Source organism: Pleurodeles waltl, chromosome 7 (assembly GCF_031143425.1).
Source record: "Pleurodeles waltl isolate 20211129_DDA chromosome 7, aPleWal1.hap1.20221129, whole genome shotgun sequence".
Taxonomy (NCBI): Eukaryota; Metazoa; Chordata; class Amphibia; order Caudata; family Salamandridae; genus Pleurodeles; species Pleurodeles waltl.
In genome coordinates, this window is record NC_090446.1 from 17089140 (window position 1) to 17109543 (window position 20404).

The following is a 20404-nucleotide window of genomic DNA, read 5'->3' on the forward strand; positions in this document are numbered from 1 at the left end:
AAATAAGGCTCCTGCTGTCAGTGCATTGCAGCAATCCTAAAGAAGGCCCTTGCTGCTGGCATTTGCAAGGACTATTGTGTGTGTGTGCCCCACTGATAACTGCAGACGGGAGAGTTTCACAGGTTCGAGCTCAAGGTCGGACCTTCTACCCTGAGGTGGTAAATGGAGCCTCGTCAGCAGGGCACCCCCGACCAGCCCTGGTTGTCCAACAACGAACACCACCCCAGGTGGGACTTACAGGCCAGTGCGGGTGATGGGGAAAATAAAACTCCATGTCCCAGAGTGCTCAGCAGTCTTGGAGGACTCAAGGCACGCGCATGACCCGGGGAGTCGAGAGCTATGCAGGGCACATCATTAATATGAAACAAGGAGGCAAAGTACACTTGTGCCGCTCAGGCAAAGATCCCGGATTCAGAGGCGTCCTAAATAAATAACAGGAGATGTAAATTAATAATGTTATCATCACAGTTTGCCCTTAAGCTTTGGCTGGCGGTGTCTGTGTGAATGATTAAATGAACGGAGCCCGTCTGAATGGCCCGTCACACCGCCCCCTCCGCGGGGGGGGGGGGGGGGCTGAGATTGGAAGATGGAGAGATGTGGCCGAGTCTGAGGAATTGTTTGTCCGAGGTGGGCCACCAATGGGGGGCAGCCACAGCTGGTGTCATTGTGACCCCACCCCCACCCCCTTTAAGCACACAGACCTTCAAGTGATGGCCGCTTGGGCCATGTTTGTGTACAAACACAGTGACGTGCTATCGCTTTAAGACAATTTACGGAGGGGTGTGTCCGGTTAGGCAGGAATTCGTGCCTGTCCAAAAAGTTGGCGCAGGTGGCAAGCGCAGTTAAATACAAGTGGCACTCTCCTCCGCCATGCGCCTAGAAGCATCTCTGCCTGCTCCCGAGGGGTGCCAGCATCCGGCGGGTATCCGTGTACTGCAAGGGGTTTGGAGTACACCCGCCAATCTGCTGAGCGCCAGGGGCCCCCTTCTTACCTGACCTCCGGCTCACCTGGGGAACCCGTGCACTGCGTGTGTACTCAAGAGAGGCAGGGCTGCCCTCGCCTCTCATCCGCCAGAGGGTGGAGAGGTGCTCGGAGGTAAAGTGGCTGCATCATCCCTCCCTGACGCCTTCACCTGGGGACCCCCGCTCTGCGCGCCCTGGGGAGCCCTTCTTACCTGACCTCCGGCTCACCTGGGGAACCCGTGCAGTGCGTGTGTACTCAAGAGAGGCAGGGCTGCCCTCGCCTCTCATCCGCCAGACGGTGGAGAGGTGCTCGGAGGTGAAGTGACCGCACCATCCCTCCCTGACGCCTTCACCTGGGGCCCCCCGCTCTGCGCGCCCGGGGAGCCCCGAGGGGCCCTGATGCTTACCCCGCTAGGACAGCTGATGCTCGGCGCCCTCTGAACCCTTCTCCCGGACACAGCCCGCTGCCCGGAGATGGGAATATACAGGAGAAGGGGCCGAGGTTTCTCCTCCAACATCTGGAGTAAGGTGCGCTGCCTCCTTGTGACCGATGACCCCTGGGACCCGGATGTGGACGAGGTTCACCTGCTGCAGCAGAAAAGGTACAGTGACCCCTGCCTGCCTCGGTCACCCTTGGACCTTGTCTGTGTCTTGTTCCTTTTTCCAGCTCCCATTTCTGGAACATTCCGCGCTTTGAAATCCAAAATTAGGAGTCAGAGCATGTTCTGCCCTGACACCCTGTTTGTGGAAGTCTGCCCGCGCCCTGTCTTTGCTTTTAGAAACCATCTTGAACTGTGGGGTTTTGACATTTGTAAGAATGGTGGTAAACTATCTGTTCTGTTGGTGTCTGTGCCTTTCTAGCGCCAAGAAAGCTCGAGAGATGCACAAGTATCTAACAAAACACATAACATGATATTGTATTTGGATTTATATAGCGCTTGCTGTCCATATGAAGATTGCAAATTCATTTTTGTCACATATTTTCGAGGGGTCTGAACTATGGGTTGTTCTTCAAAGTTAAAAGGGCTGAATTTGTCTTTCTAAGAAGACTTGGCTAGAATCGCGACCCATCCGTGCATAGTAGAGGGGTCTATGGGAAGTGTGCATGTGGGCAGGGGTGGAGAGGCTGGGGGTGATACGTTTTATAAAATGCCCTGGAGCTACTGGGCACAAACGTGTTGGCCCTCAGCTTTTTGAAGAGGTACATCACAGAGGCTGGGATTCCACAGTGCCTGGTGTGTGTGGATTCCAAACCTTTCCAATGAGGTTGGCACCGGTGTGCCTCTCTAGGGCGGAGTTACTCAGTGTATGGGTGGGAAACTCCAAATAACAATGGCCTGCTATGTTACAGCTACTTCTCAATATATGGAAACCCACAGAACCGCCACAGGCCTCCGTGTGACAGCATCATGGCTTTCAGGATGCTGACGTGAGCTATCACCCTCCTGAGAATGATGTCAGAACTTGAATATTCACTCACTCATCCACCTGTACCTTCCTGTCAGTGAGTTAACTTTTTGCTGCACAGGTCTCTCTCTTACCCATATGTCACTCATGCCTTAACTATGCATGTTCTGTCAGGGATGAAAGCTGGAGCTAGTCTGCCCTGTGGGATCTGTCTTGCAGTGACTGCAAGGCTGCACTTGCAGTCTTCTTGAGAGAATGAAGATTACTTTGCTTCTGCTGTGCTGTATCTGTTCTGAGTGGAAGCAAGCCCCCCACTGCTCTTGCCCAATTTGTATATGCCCTTTGATGGGTAAAGCTTGCCCTGTTTTTGCACAAGGTGTACCTGTTCTACGAAGAAGGAATGTTTCCACCTCTGGTACCCCATCCCATGAAAAAACAAAGAATATATTGGATGGGCTTGTTTTAAAATGCTCTATGAACCTGGGACTGTTTCACAATAATTGATGTGAGATACCTGTAGTCCTGAAGTAGGGCCCTGTCCCCACAAAGACAATACTCGAGCACAGAAACCTGTTGACAAAAAAATGGAAGTTGGATCTTTTGCTCGTTCCTTCTGTCTTTAGGTCTCCCCTGAGGCAGCGCACATGCGCTATCTTTTCGAGACCTATTGTATCTTAAACAAATCTAAGAAGGGCTTAGAGTCCACCCATTATTTACCGTTGGTTGGCATCTTCATCAGTTTGATTCTTTTTGTCTTCATTGGTAAGGGGCAGCTCAGCTGTTTTTATTTTGTCACTTTGGGAGGATTCAGGTTTCACTTATTTAGATTCTACACATGCATACACCCACCAGCTTTGAGCTGGCCCATATCACATAAACAAATAACACTCCACACAATGCCACTTTACTCCACTCCAAGCCACTCTTCATCACAGCTCTCTATTCCCCTCCTGCCCACGGGATTCAACTCCACGCCACACCATTCTACGCCACGACACTCTATGCCGCTCTACTCCACATCATTCTATTTCCCCCTATGTTATTCTGCACCCCCTATGCCACTCCGCTGTGATACTCCACTCCAATCTATAAAATTTACCTCCACTCTATAGCACTTCACTCATATACATTCTTCTGCACTCCACTCTTAGACACTCTACTTCTCACCACTCTATGCCACTCCACTGTTTGAAAAATGACTTCACTCTGCCTCAGTCCATTCCATGCCACTCTACTCTACACCACATTACTCCACTTTGACACTCTCCTCCTTCTGCAACACTTTAATCCACTTTGACAATTTATGCCACTCTAAGGCCAAGCAAGGCGCTTTTGGGCTTTAGTGGGTGAAGGTTGTGGGTCGAGAATGTGTCCCCCCTGTCGCGATCACCGAAGCCCGCTGGTCTGAATTTATCATCTCCCTATATGCCTCAAATGGGGTAGTTCCATTTCGACCCCCTGAATACTCAGGTGCTTATACTCCTTTTCCTCCATCAATAAAAGAGATTGACTGTGCTATTCGCGATATGCGCTCTTCCGCTGCAGTGGGCCCTGATGAACTTCCCATTTCAGTTATAAAACAGGACAGGTATTCTTGATGTTAGATCTTGTATGTGGTCTTTAGAAGATGCTACCTTTCTAGATGTATTCCTCCCTCATGGGTTGGTAGTATCCTTGTTCCCTTATTTAAAAAGGGTGACCGATCCTGTCCTGACAATTATTGTCAGATTGCCCTCCTTGATGCGGTGGGCAACATTTTCAGCAAATGTCTGCTTTCTAGACTAACGTCTTGTGCAGAGGAGACTAATATCATCCCCTTGGAACAATCTGGATTTAGGCGCAAACATAGTACCCTGGATAATATCGCTGTGCTACAAATTATCTCAGACCAATATGTAAAACTGAGAGGCGGGGTGGTATATGCCGCCTTCATAGACTTTTCCACTGCTTTTGGTAAAGTAGATAGAGATCTATTATGGGCTAAGCTATGTAGTCTGGGGTTACCTATATCCCTCCTTGAGTTAGTAATAGCTCTCCACTCCAATACCTGGTGTGTTTTGGGGGGTGATAGAGGTCTATCCGGCAAGATATCTACATCCAACAGGTTAAAACAGGGTTGCCTACTGGCTCCTTTGCTTTTTTTCCCCTCTATATTTCAGATCTCCCCTCCTTTTTGTCAAAGGGTAATGGTTTTCCCCTGCTATTGGGTGGGCGCCCAATTTGCTCTCTACTATATGCTGACCATATTATAATTCTCAATTTAACCCCTAAAGGCCTACAGAGCCGCTTGCAGCAATTATCAAAATATTCTGACTCACATTATTTGAAGATCAATTTTACTAAAAGTAAGGTTTTCTGGGGAAAAAAAGATTACTTTTCCCGATTACCATTGGACATTGGGTAAGCAGAACTTAGAAATTGTGAAATCTTATCCCTTCCTAGGGAAAATAGTCAGCGGGAACCTTAGTGATGTTGCCTCAAATAAATCAAAGGCCGAATGTCAGGCAAGAGGTTTGAGGGCCCTATATACAGCCACAGGGAGAAGGCATTTTTCATATCTTTTTATCTGCATATCAAGTCAAAATTCCTGCATCCCTGCTATATGGAGTGGAACTCGTAGATATTTCCAAATGGGGGTTCTTGAATCAGTCAGAAGGCAAAATTCTTAGAAAACTATTGTCTGTTAATACAGCAGTCTCTGTGGCGGCTTTAAGGTTGGAAATAGGGCTTAGAAGTGCATATGTCCAAGGAGTAGCTGGGGTTATTCGGTTGGCCACCTCAATGCTAAAGAATGAGGAAAACTCCATAAGATCAATGTTGAAGAAGGAACTCCTTTTAGACAAAGGCAAGGTCAAATATGCCTTTTGTAGGAACTTCTTCAATGCCCTTGAAAGGCTGGACCTGGAGTGGTCCTGGAACTCTCTTCTTGGCATTTGAAAGTTATTTTGAAGAAAGCAACATGGGCTTTGAGCTTCCGCTTAGATCTCGATTGCTGTAAAACAAAAAGTTATTTTGGGAATATAGTCAATACACTAGTAAGAACAAAATCACAACCTTACATCATATGAATATTCCTCATAATGTCAGGCGCTTTTGGATGCTACTTTGCCAGGGATTGCTCCCCCTGAATATACTATTGGTGAAATGGCATGGAACATCAAAAGAGTGTAACTTCTGTTTGGCGGGATCTCAAGACCTAATCCACGCATTAATTGTTTGTTCATCTCTTGCCTCACTCCGGCGTAAATGGCTAAAACCTATCTGTCTTCAGCTCTCTTTGTCAGGGGCTGAGTTCCTCCGAGCCCTGTATGATCCTCCTAACGAAAGATTCTGTTTCAAAATATTTAATTTAAAAAAAAATGTTTTTTACATTTATTCTAAGAGCACTTGTCGTGTGGTAAGGCCTAATAATATGTCTATTGCCTAAACTCACCTATAATAACATTATCATTATGGGGCAGTGATATCAAGGCTCCTCACGATAAAAAGCGAAAAGTTGATTTGAGTTTGGTCCTTGAAAATCTTTGTTCCCTGCACATGTATACATCAGTAATATTACGGTTAGACAGGTTCTGTTCGAAGTTAGTCAGTGTTGGCATCTTTGGTATTCCTCTCTTCTACATATTGTGTTTTACTTATACTTTGGCACTTTACACCATGCAGTTATATGTAGCGGGCATTGCTCTTAAAGCCTAAAATTATTTATATATATATATATATATATATATATATATATATATATATATATATATTTTGTTTTTTTTTGTTTTTATTCATTTCTGAAATTTTAATTGCGCTGATGTGAGCATCCACATACTCTTCTCCCTCTGTGCTATTATTTCAGTAATGTAGCGTGCAATTACAAGGTTGGAAAACATTGTGATACAACCTTTTACTGTATACATTTCTTCTCTGTTTTCCATTTGCTTTTAGGTGAAAATAGTAATAATGACTAAAGTTTTGTTGTATGGTGCCTTATCTGAGTTCCAAATCATAAATAAAATTGAATTGAATTATGCCACTACTCCATGCCACTTTGCTTCACTCTGAGCATGCTGATGTGCCGCTCCACTCTTCGACAGTCCACTCCAAGCCACCGTACCGCACTCTACACCACTCCAATCTGTCACTCCAGTTTCCACCATGCCACTATCCACCACACCACTTTCCACCACGCCGCTCTGCCCCATGTCACTCTGATACTCAACCTCATTTTATGATACTCTACTCCACTCTGACACTTTACTCCAATCTGACACTGTACGCCACTTTACTATACTCCAAAACTCTACCACTTCACTCCGCTCCTCTCTACGCATGCCACTCTATGCCAATCCACTCTTTGACACTCTGCTGCCCGCCACGCCAAGCCACTTTACTGCACTGTACGCCACGCCCCTCTACTGCACTCTATGCCATTCCACTCTACGCCTCTCCACTCACTTCCACGCCACTCTACGCCAGTACGCACCGCACCACACGTCTCTCTAAGGTGCATCGCTAACAATAACAGAATCTGACCCAATCAGTGCTGGCAGGCTTCCTTTCTGAGCACACATGGCCAAACATTGACAAAGCCATTAGCTGACGTAGACGAGACCTATTCCACTGCCTGTTCAATATGTTTTTCACGCAGAGCTAGCAAGTGAAATGCCCTTGTGAATCCGCCCGATATGTGAATCTACCATGGATCTCGTAACCCACTGAGATGGTAACGTCTGGTCCTGTTCTTAACACAATTACTTTGGTACTCTTAATGAAAGCTTTGGCATGAAAAGTTCCAGAAGGTGCTCCTGGACCAGGCCAATGGGTAATATTCCCAGTGTTAGACTTGTATGGAGTTTGGAACATTTTGTGCTGTAGATCGATTCCTGGGGAATTCTGAAAGCTTGAAGGGAGATCAGACTGACTGCCAGTTCACCACCAGAATGAGAAGTGCTGATGTTGACATTTGTAATTGTTTTTAGTTTCTTTTAGTTTAAATGTTATCTTGTCGAAGATTGACTAGAAATAATTTATTATTTATGTTGTGGTTTGATAATAGCTGGCCAGTCCATAGACTGTATTCTTGTTACCAGTTGGAGAGGAACTTTCTAAACATAAAAAAGTAATTTCGCAAACATTCATTTTTAAAGGAGCTCATTCGAAAAGTGAAATAGAGGCAAACCTAATGATGTGCTTAGAATATTTATCTCGTGGTCAAAGTTCACAGCTCACGACAGTGTTCACAGCTCACGACAGAGGGTGTTTTCCAGAGGAGGTTAATTGGTATAATGAAACCCTCTCTGGAGATCTGAAAAGAAGGCTTTAGAAGTTTCTTTTGCAACTGGGGTGATCAGATTTCAGCTGAAGCTTTGAGAGAAGTGTGTTCCAGAGGGAGGAGGCTAGCACGGAAGAGGCCTTCCTTCCTGTCGTCACAAAGTGTAGTCCCGGAGTTATGACTCCAGGGCTCTGGAAGGGTTTAGGTGATTGGGGGTTGGGATGGGTGGTGGGGGGGGGGGGGGTTCTAAACATGCATTTGGTTCGTGCTGTTGAGTTAGAATGGGATTAAATGTCCTGTTGACTGATCAAGTGTTGACAAACTGAACTTAATCTAGTAACCGGAATTAATCTGGGGAGGCTGCAGGGGAGGGTCAGGCTTGATCTAAGGCAATAAAGCACAGTGATGGATGCCAAAGTAACTCTACAGATACATGCAAAAAACATACGTTCTGTACATATGATACCCAGTGGCGTAGCGTGGGTTGTCAGCACCCGGGGCAAGGCAAGTAATTTGCGCCCCCTAACCCGTGGATTTTAGCACTCGAGTCTCCCGAGCGCGCCCCCCCCCCCCCCATTTTGCGCCCGGTGCGGCCGGCCCCCCTGCACCCCCCACGCTACGCCACTGATGATACCCAGAGTTACAGTGTAAAGAGGTCTGGGCTTCTCCCACATCTGTACTCCCGGGGTCCCACTCGGGGAAGTAAACAGGGGTTCCTGACAGTTTCAAAACTGGGATTTCACTCCATTGCCAAACCATGAACCTTACGCTGTCCGTCTGCCGGGCACCAATACACGCCCAACAACCAGTGCCATCGCTGCTACATGGCTCCAAGTCAAGGCGCTCTCACAAGATGCTCTTTGCGTGGACAGACTGGGGAACCAAAAGCAGTCCTGGCAGAAACTCTCAAGCTAGCCCACTCCTTTTAGGATTCTAGCACAATCTCTTTTCAGTCCACCCATATTCTTTCTCTTTCTGCATAATCAGCATAAGGGGGTCTTGGAAGGTGTGGTTCAGGAGAGTGGGCGGGATTTGAGCTCATCAATGCCTAACCCCTCATGGAGGGGCCTTGGAGGGGAGGGGTCAAGGACAGGGGACAGGGTTTTGAGGCCATCTTAGCCTAAACAGTCTTGGAGGACCCATGGGTGGGGTCAGGTGAGAAGCCAGGGCTTTTAGTCTGTCACTGCCACACCTGACACGGAGGGACCTCGGCAGGGTCAATGAGAAGGGGCTGGAATCCGAGCCCAGAACTACCTAAGCAACCCCTCCAAGCCTCCCAGAAAATCAAACAAAGGAATCTTACGTTGCCACCTCTGTCCTGGTGAAGTTGTAAATCCCCTGATGGGCACCAGTCATGCAGAACCCTCAGTGAGCTGGAAATCTACTCTCCACAGGGCTTCTTATTCATCTTGCCTTTTATGGTGTGATATATGTCTTCACTAGGGCTGGGCAATATTTAAATGAGTCCTAGTTGGCTGTTGACATGGTACAACACACCCATACCTGTACATAGACACACCCATACCTGTACATAGACACACCCATACCTGTACATAGACACACCCATACCTGTACATAGACACACCCATACCTGTACATAGACACACCCATACCTGTACATAGACACACCCATACCTGTACATTGACACACCCATACCTGTACATTGACACACCCATACCTGTACATTGACACACCCATACCTGTACATAGACACACCCATACCTGTACATAGACACACTCATACCTGTACATTGACCTTGAGAATGCAAGGTAGCTGGTGTTGGTTTTTGCCCACATGAAGCTGACAAGCTAACTGGCGGACACCTAGAAACCTGCCAGCCTTGTGGGTGAGGCAATACCCGGCTCCGTGCGGGCTAGGATGCTCTGCCACCAAATGCCTGTGGGGACTGGGCCCTCCCAGGTAAAAGCCATTGCTTTACCTGCGTCTCACAGAGCATATAGGAGCTGTACAAGCTTCAGACTCCTCCCTGGTCCAACGCTACCCTACCCCTGGGAGGGAAAAAGACCCTGCCTCTAGCCTGAAGCCTAGTCCTTCAGAGAGCAAGCCTCCCAGCAAAAGCCATGACTTCATCCACCTCTCACTGGGGATTTCTAGAGCTGATCAGCCAGTAGGACTCCCAGACTCCTCCCAAAGTCCAATGCCGTCCTGCCCGTTCAGGCTAGGTGGACGTACCCAAAGGCTGGGCCTCCACAGGGGTCCCGTCCTTGCTCTACACCAGGGAGGGACATGAGTCCTCACTAGCCTTCGAACACCATCCGCAGGGTAGGAGCTCCCCCCCCCCCCCCACAGTCAATCAGCTAAGAGTCCCCTGGGCCGCTGTCTTCAACCTTCCTGGAGCACGGGACTGCGCTACTCCCCAAACCAATACCCTTGGGCTTGCCCTGAAAGACACTATTGCTCAACTATCAAGACCCAACAAATTGGGGGCATATGGAACCTGGGCAAGACACAAGTCAACTTTGGCTGTGCTAGGCACCCCTATGGTCAGCTGGTTGGTCTGCCGCCCATCCAGTCATCTGGTCAGCCAGCTAATAGCCAGAAGGCCTGATCCAGCAACTAAATTGCTTGGCCAGATTCAGGAACCCGATGGCCTTGTCTGAACTGATGACCAAAGTGCCCAAGCCCACGGCAGCAGATGATGACCAGGTCATCCCTGCATGCTAGGGACAGTGCTCATGAGGCTCCTTCCTAAAGCTACCCATTGGTTTTCTTTAGGGGCAACTTCTGTAGTACCAAAATAGGCCTTTCCTCCTTAGCTCAAAACCTGGGCAGGCTGAGGTTGGGCACAGGAGGGCCCAGGTGGCAGAGCTTTTGGGGACTCCCCTCCCAGGGAGGCACTGAAGTTTAGGTCCCCCAACCCCTAGGGTCATGCTGAGTGAACGTTGGGTTCATCTCGGGGGGGGGTGGGGGGGGCTTTCTGTCGCATCATGGTTCACCCAGAGGGGCAGTGGGTTGCCCACCACGGTCCCCTACCTGGTAGATGAGACCATCCTGCTTCCAGTCTCTGCCCAAGCACACAGCAGTCACAGAATGCTCCTCTAACCAGGGCACATGAGGGTAGAGCATGGGCATCATGGGCTGTTGCCAATGCCCCGACCTTGCAAGTGGTCGATTGGTAAAGCGAGTGTGCAGTCTAAATTCCTACCGCAATACCTGTGCTCCTAAAATCTGTTTTTTTTTTCTAATTTGACATGCCAGGATATCATTCTGCGCTCTCTGTGTCAGGACATTCCAGGATATCATTCTGCACTCTTTGTCAGGACATGCCAGGATATCAGTCTGCACTCCCTGTGCCAGGACACGCAGTGATGATCTGCCCTGCCTGTGCCAGGACTTGGATAACCTTCTGCACTGCCTGATCACAAAGCATTTGTTCTAATACCTTTGTCGCCTCACCTCTGCTTAGTTCTCATCCTGGAGGCTGTTATGATTTCTGTTTGGAAGCTTGTAGGGGCTGCATCAGACCTGCTCTTAACAATGCAAATATTGTACCAAGAAATCCTAGAATATTTGTTTAAGAAGACTGCACAGAGAGGTGCGGATTAGAAGTTTATGCCCTGTTTGCATCTCTGTCAACTATTGCTTTGTAAATCATAGAAATATATATAATTTGTGTGCTTATGTGATCCACTGAGCAAGGCAGTGTCACCCACCCCCTGCACCCCCTCCACTTACACCTTGTCACTCTTGCATTGTATCAGTCCTGTGTTTCCTGCCAGCTTTCTTTGGATTGGGATTAGAGCGGTTTGTACCTCCCCGGTGCAGTCCAAGAAATGCGTGTGCGGTGGAGCGGCAACTGACCTAAAACTGGCTCCGGACTGTCACAAATAGATCCCGACAAGCAATGGCAAAGCCAATGGGCATGACTTTCATGCACCGCATGTGCACAGACAAAATACAACAGACGTATGTGTGCACAGAGAATATTAATCCTAGCATACTTGGACACATGGCCAACCCATACAGGTACACACAATGATCTCTCTGTCTCTCTTTCTCTCTCTTTTTTCCTCTGTCTCTATCTTTCTTTCTCTCTCTCTTTTTTCCTCTGTCTCTTTCTTTCTCTCTCTTTTTTCCTCTGTCTCTATCTTTCTTTCTCTCTCTCTTTTTTCCTCTGTCTCTATCTTTCTTTCTCTCTTTTTTCCTCTGTTTCTTTCTCTCTTTTTTCTCTGTCTCTATCTTTCTTTCTCTCTCTTTTTTCCCTCTGTCTCTCTTTGATTCTCTGTCCTTTTTCCTCTGTCTCTTTCTCTCTTTCTTTCTTTCTTTCTTTCTTTCTTTCTTTCTTTCTTTCTTTCTTTCTTTCTCTGTGTGTGTCTCTATCTCTCTCTTTGTCATCCGACATAAACTTCATTAATGTTTAGGCTGTAAGAGTCCAGCAGTAGGACCAGAGACTTTCAGACACTGTATCCTGAAGGAAATGAAGTGGGTGAAGCAATTCTTCTAAAACCGAGATCATCCTTTTTCGTCACAGGGGTACCGGCTGCTCTAACGAACGGCCAGTTGCATGACCCTGACACCTGCATCAGTGGTTTGTCTCAACACCACTTACCTGGCAGGGGTGTGGTTTGCCTTGCTTCCCACGCAGACATTAGATTTGAATCTATTGTTCATCCACTGAGTACTTCAGACTGGACTATGTGAATGCTTTATTTTTGGATCTACGGGCCTACTAGATTAAACATTTGCAGGTAGTTCAAAATGTTGCCACTAGAATAATCCTGGGGGTCCCCAGAAACCACTCAACAGTTGGCAGGCTCGAAGAATTACGCCGGCTCCCTATTGAGGACTGGATGGTTTTGAAGGCATTGGTGCCTGATTTTCAATTCTTTCATGGGATGACTCCAAAGTATCTTTGTAAGAGGCTCTGTCCATCTCAGATCAGAAGAGGGACTGCTACTGACCACCCCCACGTTTCATACTAAATCTTCACTTACCTGGCCACCAAGATTTGGAATGAGTTTCTTCTTTCCTTGTAGAACCTCTGCTGAGTTTCAGTTCAGAAATCCGCCTAAGATCCTTCCTTCTTCTTTCCTTTTTTTTTTTTTTTTTTTTTTTTGGTCTGTCAGTAAGTACAGTTGGCTTATGTTACTTGCTTGTAGCGCCGGGATGCCTGCATTTGGCAGCTGCGTGCTTTTTAAGTACTATTATATTGAATGGTGCCCTGCGGTGGCAGGCACCTGGCACGAAGTTTCTCCTGCCTGTTAAAAATCTGATCCCTCCTTGGTATGAGAGCCGTTTTAAAGTAATGTAGGTAAAATGTTTTATTATTACACAATTAAATGGTACTCTCATTACCAACCTGTAAGAAACTGGAGGCTGAATAGACCTTGCCAAGATTCAAACTTGTGAGTGATCATTTCTGCTGGGCTGGAATGCCTCCCTCATGGTGGTCATGTGTCCCCCTGCCGTCATTGGCTGACCACGAGTATCACGTATTCTGGTTTTCGATTTGGGAGATGGCATTTTACTAATCTAGTGCCTGCGCGGAGGCCCAGACTTTTCTGTAGACCTGAGTACGGTCCCACGACCACGTACCCTCACTGGCGGACTGTGAACTACAATCCCAGGCATGCGTTTAGCACACAGAGCAGAGGTGGAAGTGTACCATCTTTTGTGCACTTACAGTTGTAACCAGGCCTTTTTAGGTCAAGCTCGCAAGCGCTCTGACGTGTTGTAATCTGTCTGTGGGTTTTTAACCACGCCCACCAGTTTCACTTGTTCGTGGGCTTGCATTTAAAAAAAATCCTTGCTATCATTGATAAATCCTTTACGCTTGTCCCTCCTTGGGGCGGTTTTGTTACCGCCTTGGCCATCTACTTTGCTACATGGATAATTGGACGTTTGCTGATACTTTTGACTGTGAGTGAAATTATTTTTCCTTTTCTGTCTCTCCTTCGTGCTCATGGCGGCCGTGGTGCTTTGAATTGAATGGGGGGTGGGCGGGGCGGTGTGTGTGTGTGTCTGTGCCTGCCTCAAGGCAATATCATGAAGGGCTGTGCTGGCTCAGCCCAGAGTTGTGAACTTCCTTCTACATTCAAGGTGTCTAAAGGTAATACATATAACTCAGAATGTCTCTAAGTTAATGCATGAACTACAGGCAACACATGTTGGAAACGGAGAGAGGCAATCATTGCTTTAAAAAAAGAAAGCTTCTTGCCTGTGCAGTGAGCAAGCGCACCTTTTCATGGGACAGCTCTGGAAGCGCAGACGTAGTGAGCGAGCATCTACTCCAAGGGGAGCTGCACTTTGCTGCTCTGCCCCTGTAGACTTGTAACTTGAGAACCAAGCTCTGAGAGACCTCTGGTACCGCTGTTATTTTGGTAACATTCAATAGCCTTCATGGTAAAATAAAAAGTTCTTTTTTTTTCCAGTGATGCAGTATAGAGGCATCCACGGAAAATAGCATCTTCCTCCCTAGCGCTCAGTTAACTGTCAGTCCCAGCTCGGCGCTCAGAGAAACGGCAGGCGCTGGTCCCAAAGTCTCTGAAATAGCAGGAGATGTGGACAACACTTCACACCCGTCTGTCTACTTCAAAAGCGCCATGGACAAGACCTGTGGGTCTAAACAAGCCAGGTCTCCTCTCTCTCGCCCTCTCCTTCTCCTCTCCTTACCGCTCTCTTTTTCTCTCTTTCAGTCTCTATCTCTTCCCCTCTCTCTCTTCCTCTTTTCCACACTCACTCTCATTCTCTCGCTCACTCTTTCACTGTCTCCACCCACTTTCTCTCACTCACTACCCCCGGTTTCTCTCACTCCCTTTCTGTCACTCTCTCTCCCGCTCTCTTCTGTCTCTCTCTTGCTCTCTCTCTTCTGTCTCTCCTTCTGTCTCTCACACTCAGTCTCTTTTCTCTCTCTCTTCCTCTCTTCTCTCTCCCCCCTCTCTCACATCCCTTCCCTGCCTCGCTCTTTCTGTCTTTCTATCTTCTCCACCTCTTCTCTACCTCTTCTCTCTCTCTCTCTCCCCTCTATCTCTCTCTCTCTTCTTTATCTCTTCCCTCCTCCTTCTCTCGTGGCTCTCATCTCTTGCATTAAGGTTCTGTCACATGCAGCGTTAGCACATTAAATCTAGACCTATTGGCTTTGCCCTTGGTTGTCATCTAGTCTCCTCGGTGGCAGCTACTTCTCAACAAGGGTGGTGGGGCCATATTAAAAAAAACTCACTTTCCTTTTATGTCAAGAGAGGGTTCCGCCTTTCCTTCGTCCTCGACTCCCAGAAGCACACAGGCTCCCAGACTCCTCTCCAGTCAGAATGCTGCTGACAACAGCACTGTGACTGCTGTCAGCGGCCTGGGTTGGTGCTCACACAGGGAGTGGGAACCTGTACACGTTCTCCTTCCGGCTGGGCAATACAGCTGGTGGAGAAATGATAAGTGCGCATGACTGTCTGGCCGGCCCAACACAGTTGGCCAATGAAGTAATTTGCACTAAAGGTGCAATCACTACTCCTCCTTCAACCCTCCTCCTCCAGCGCGGCTCAGCCCCTCCCCGCCCTAACCTGGCTCCCGAGGAAAAATAAAATGATAATAACGTTGTTATTTTTCCTTTTTCTTCACTGAACAAAGCAGTGGGGCAACACTCCTCTGCCGAGTCTGCTGCAGATCAGACTTTGGCAGGTTTCACGTTGTGCTTTGCAAACAAATTGTAATTAAAACAAAAGTTACATTCATTTTTCTCCCTTTCTGACAAAAAATGTCACCCACCTGGCAAGGCCCTGGCCTGCTGAGACCGACCTTTCAATAAGCCACACTGGGCTAGCAGGTTGCTGCGGTGGCTCTGCTGATTCTTGCGGATGCTGGAAGGATGGGCCAGATGTATGTACACATCTTCTCACAACCCATGCGATTAAGCGATCGATTCGGAACACGGAAATGTGGCACTAAACCTATGTAGCATTTCGGTAACATGATGCCGAATCACTAAAAGGGTTTAGGAAATTGTAAGGAATTGCTATTTGGAAGGGACATGTCTAGGGAGTGTTATCTAATTATCGATTTCTTTTGGTGTTTAATAATGTTGTGGAACTGTAATGCGGGCTGCAGTTTATGCGAAAAAAACACACAGTGGGCCACCATTCCTGTGATGGCAGAGATCCGTAATTGGTTGCAATTTGCAAGTTACTTCATTAATGTTAATTAGGTAGGGTCAGTTGTAACCCACTGCAATTAAGTATTTTGTGAACTGACCTATTAGTACATAGGTTTGGATTCTCCAAATATCGGTGCATAAACTACAACCACTTTCAGCACATCCAGCATAATTACTTTCGGCCTTATGTGGTTGGTGCTAAATTTCTTGCTCCATCTGACAATGGATGCAAAGCAAGAAGGTGGTGACGAGGTAACTCTTTCCAGAATGGAAGCCGAGGTTCTCCTGTATTTGGGCTGTGGACTTTGCACCCTGCTGTAGCTCCCGCGCCTGCCAGGTGCAAACAATACGTGAGGTTAGGGAAATATTACTTTGTAATTTATCAGCCTGCAAGATCGCAACCCGAAGTGATAGCTGGAAGATGACTGCTTGGCGCGGTCCTCGGTGGTAGGCGGTGTCTGTTTGTCATTCAGTCATCAGGTGGGTTTATTGATCTGACTGTAGGTGTAATTTCCTCTTTGGTTGCACTGAGGACGTCCAGCCCACTTCCCACTCCTATCACACATTTATTTAGTGCCAGTTCACACAAGAGCACCCATCTTGAATGACTTGTGTGTTGCCATCAGCTGTCTCAGAATAAAAATCCATAATGAAGCAACATCTGAGCCCTCAGAGACAATTCTAAGGAAAAGGTTCAGAAAATGAACTTTGCATTGTAAGTGCTGAACTTAAAAGGCATAAACAGCAAAGTATTACATAGTAGATACTTTTGACAAATATCTCATTTCAGTTTATTCTTATGAATGCCTGTTTGTGTGCACTAATTTACTTTGAGCACAAACAAGCTATAGATCCACCAAAATACACATTGCCATTTTATTGTTGTCAGCCTAACCGGCCATAACAATTTCACACTTACAATTATAGACATCACATGACACCTTAAAAATCACGTATTAAAATGCAAAATAACCAATAAAAGCTATGCTTAACAATCAATTCGTTCCCGTGCGCCACCGCTCGAAGCCAAGAGTACCCAAAATGATCATGTATGTGCTTCGCGACAGTGGCTAACCAGTCTCACAGTAAGTTATTCACATAACACACTAATCAACTCAAGAGAGGCATGAAAAAGCTTAGTTAGGTAAAGTTATCCTGGAACTAATCATATAGGACCGTTTGATACAACCCTCCAACTTAATAACGCCCCAGAATACTTTCCCTATCATGCCTCGTCCTACACCATTTCCCCCGAAAATAGGCACCTATGGAACCTCACTGAACAGTTATTAGTATACTGAGAATTGCGAGTGTATTAACGCTCTTCATTTCCATGCCTCCAAGATATATGTTGAAACCATCATTATAATGTGTTTTTCATCCGACGCGTACACAACACTTCAGCTTCCTTACATTTCCTGACACCATACTTTTTAAAAAGTGGTTGTAAGTACAGTTTTCAAAGTTGGATTGTAAAGTGACATATTAAAAGGAAGTGAAGTAATGTTTCTTCACCACCGCAGAGGCCGGGATCAGCAATCAGATCTCCCCGAGGGAACAGGCTGCCACCTATTAGTCACTGAAATCACCGAAATTTAAAATAAAGATATCGTTTTTCCTCCGGGTAAATACTATCCATGAAGGCAGCTGGTTTAAGTTCTTGATTAAATAAAATATAACGCTTTAACCAAGGACTGGGTGAGTCACAAATATTCTGTGTCTTGTGGTCCCAATATGCTTTTTTAACAGCAACAAGACTAAGCTTCGTGATTTTTTTTTTTCTGGGTGGAGCCAGAATTCTTCTAAGCCTATTGCAGCCAAGGTCGTTGAAACGTGTTTGAACCAGGGCAATATCCGAGGATTTTGTAGGTTCATGATATCAATCATTACAGCTTTATATGATTTAAGTTCCTCCTTTGTCCAAATGCGAGTCCGGTATCTTATAGGAGGCAATATAATATAATCCTCAATTTTTCTCATTTGTAAGTCTATTCTTATCGCTTAGCTGCCTTAGGATCTTTCCTGGAATTCCCATTTCCAACAGTATTTGTCATAATATTTGTCGATCCACACTGTCAAATGCTGTATGAAGGTCGACAAATACCACATACAGCGGGGAATCCTTTAGGGAGACATATTTGGCCCAAATCCTGTTCAGCTTAAAGAGTTGATCTATTGTACTTTGGCCCCTCCTGAAACCAGCTTGATGTAACAATAGTAGATCTCCTTCCTCTATCCACTGGTATAGGCAAGACAGTATCAATTTGGTGAAAGTTTTTCCAACACTGTCAAGCAATGAGATTTGCCTGTAATTACACACCATGTCACATGGCCCCTTTTTGCGTATTGGAACAATTATTGACTTTCTCCATGAGTGTGGGATAACCTCGAAGAACCAAATGCTATTAAAAAGGCAAGTTAAAGCTGGTAACTATAAGGATAGTTGATTACCATAGATGTCTGAGGGAATTCTATCTGGGCCTGCAGCCTTGTGCGGTTTTTGGACGTGGATGGCTTACAAAATTTCTTTCTCACTGAATTCAAGCACTAGTTCCATGGCACAGGGTATAGCATAGGTTGTTTGCATGAGGTTTGTGCGGGGAGAATTATCAGGGACTGATTCATCCATTGTATCATGTTCGGGCACCTTGGGCCACTTAGTTGCTTCCAGTGATTCTCAGGAGGTGGCGTTATCTTGCTTTAGTTTCAGTCGCTACCATCCAACCCTTGGTCGTGGCCCATTGGATTATTGATACTTCCAGGTGCGATCTTATCCTCTTCTTGGTAAGAGCAGTGGAATGCTTTACCCAGATTTGTGGATTGATGATCACTTCTAAGTGTTTTTTTTTTTTTTTTGGGAGGTCCTTCACTTCCCCCATCTGATTATTTCCCAAAACTTTTTTGAGTTTCCAGCCGAGATTGCATGCAAGAGATCTCCCAAGAGCTTATGTGGAAAAGCCTTCTTCTTGTGTCTCAGTAATTTCTTGTATTGTTGCCTGCAATCAAAGAATTGATGTTAGTTAAAGTTACTCAAATGCCAGTTCTTTAATGCTCTTGATAGTGCATTTTTTATTTATTTTTAAGCACTCCTCATCGAACCAACCCTCAGTCTCCGTTGGGATGTTTTTGAGATTCTTAAATTCTTTCCTTTGATGTTTGTGTTAGAAGATTATTGGATTTTTGCAGGAGTGGAGGGACCTCATTAACTGGCAGATCAACGAACATGGAGAGTGATGACATCCAGGTATTACTGGGGGCACCTGTATAAGGTTCACCCACGTCTATCCTTACAATGTTTTTCCTGTTTGGTCTCAGAGCTATTGTTGGACAGTTTTCTTTATATGGAGGATCAGGTTTCCAGGTGCTCATGTCTGGGTCGAGCATCTCCATTAACAGCAGGTCATGGTCACTCTCGATCCTGTCCCCTACTTCCATGCCTATGATGTAATGCCAGGCTTCGAAGTTTATTGCCATATAGTCAATAATACTTTGCCTTTTTCCAACTCAGAAGGTGGATTTCAATGCTTTGTCTGATTTAGTTCTTCCATTTAAAATGTGAATCCCTCCATCAATTAAGAATTCAAAGGTTACTTCTCCTTTCTTTGAATCTTGGCAACGTTCGATGGGGAGGATCGGAATATTCCAGACATAGTCTTCTTTTAATACTTGTTCATCCCCAAGGATAGAATGGAGTTTGGTGTTTAAAGTCGCCACATATTAGTAGGAAGTTGTTACAAAACTGAGAAGGGCAACCATTCATGTAACCAATCATAGAATCCCACTGGTCTCCAGATCTTTTGTTTCGGATGTGCTTCTTAGGCAGCCACAGTCCTGGCTTAACTTGAACCCAACTGATAGGTGGGAAGTACACATTCACTATTTCAAGTGACCAAGCCTCGTGTTTCACTACTAACGTATGGATATCCTTGCTTAGTATAATGTAGGTTGCTACAGAATTTTCCAGTAGTGGAGTTCTAATCCAAATAGTCAAGCCCCCTATTGGTCTACCTTTATTTTGTTTAATTGCGGGTAGATAGAAAGGGGAAAACCCATCTAAGTCGATGGCATTGATAGACCAGGTTTCCTTGAAGCAGCTGATATCTTGTTGTTTGATAAATTCTATCCAATCCTTATCCTCGGTTGTAGCTTTTAGGCCTGCAATATTCCAATTTAAGATTTTTAGTGGTGATCTAATTCCATGTTTTATATTCGGGCGGTCCATTTTTTGCTACAGGCTTCTGTATGGCTGCTCTTCGTACATCTGTGGCTGTGAGACAATACCAGGGATATTTCTTAGTGTATTGACTAACAGTCGGAGCCTCATGTTGCTCAGGTTTATTCGTTCAGGGAATTATTGTTGGGGCTAATGGCTCCCTGCAATATCGAGCCAAGGTTATCTTTAGTCTTGTACTTGCTTGGCACATTTTGTATTTGACCTTTTTCAAGAAATATTGATGAATATAGTTCCTTTTTCAATTGTTATTTCCCAGTTCTTCATCAGACTGGACTGATTTATGATCTGATTTACTATCCATGATGAGGTCCAGACTGTTTCTGATGATTCCCTGCTATTTGACCCTTTTCTTTGTATGAATCTTACAGAAAGCAAATCTTTAGTCGTTACATTATGCAGTTCTGGCAAGGAGTTAACAAGACATAAAATATTTC

General features: G+C 46.0%; 1 protein-coding gene across 2 annotated transcripts in view; it reads left to right on the top strand.

Annotated features, from left to right (window-relative positions):
• Positions 1-836: 836 nt before the first annotated feature.
• The window catches only part of LOC138303563 (transient receptor potential cation channel subfamily V member 6-like), a 186313-nt gene continuing 166745 nt past the window's right edge, over positions 837-20404 (top strand). The window contains exon 1 of one of the 2 annotated variants that reach the window (XM_069242821.1): positions 837-1565. In XM_069242821.1, coding sequence (XP_069098922.1) covers positions 1438-1565 — 128 coding nt within the window. In that variant the 5' untranslated portion in view covers positions 837-1437. The remainder of the gene's footprint in view (positions 1566-20404) is intronic. The other variant, XM_069242820.1, reaches the window with a different exon arrangement.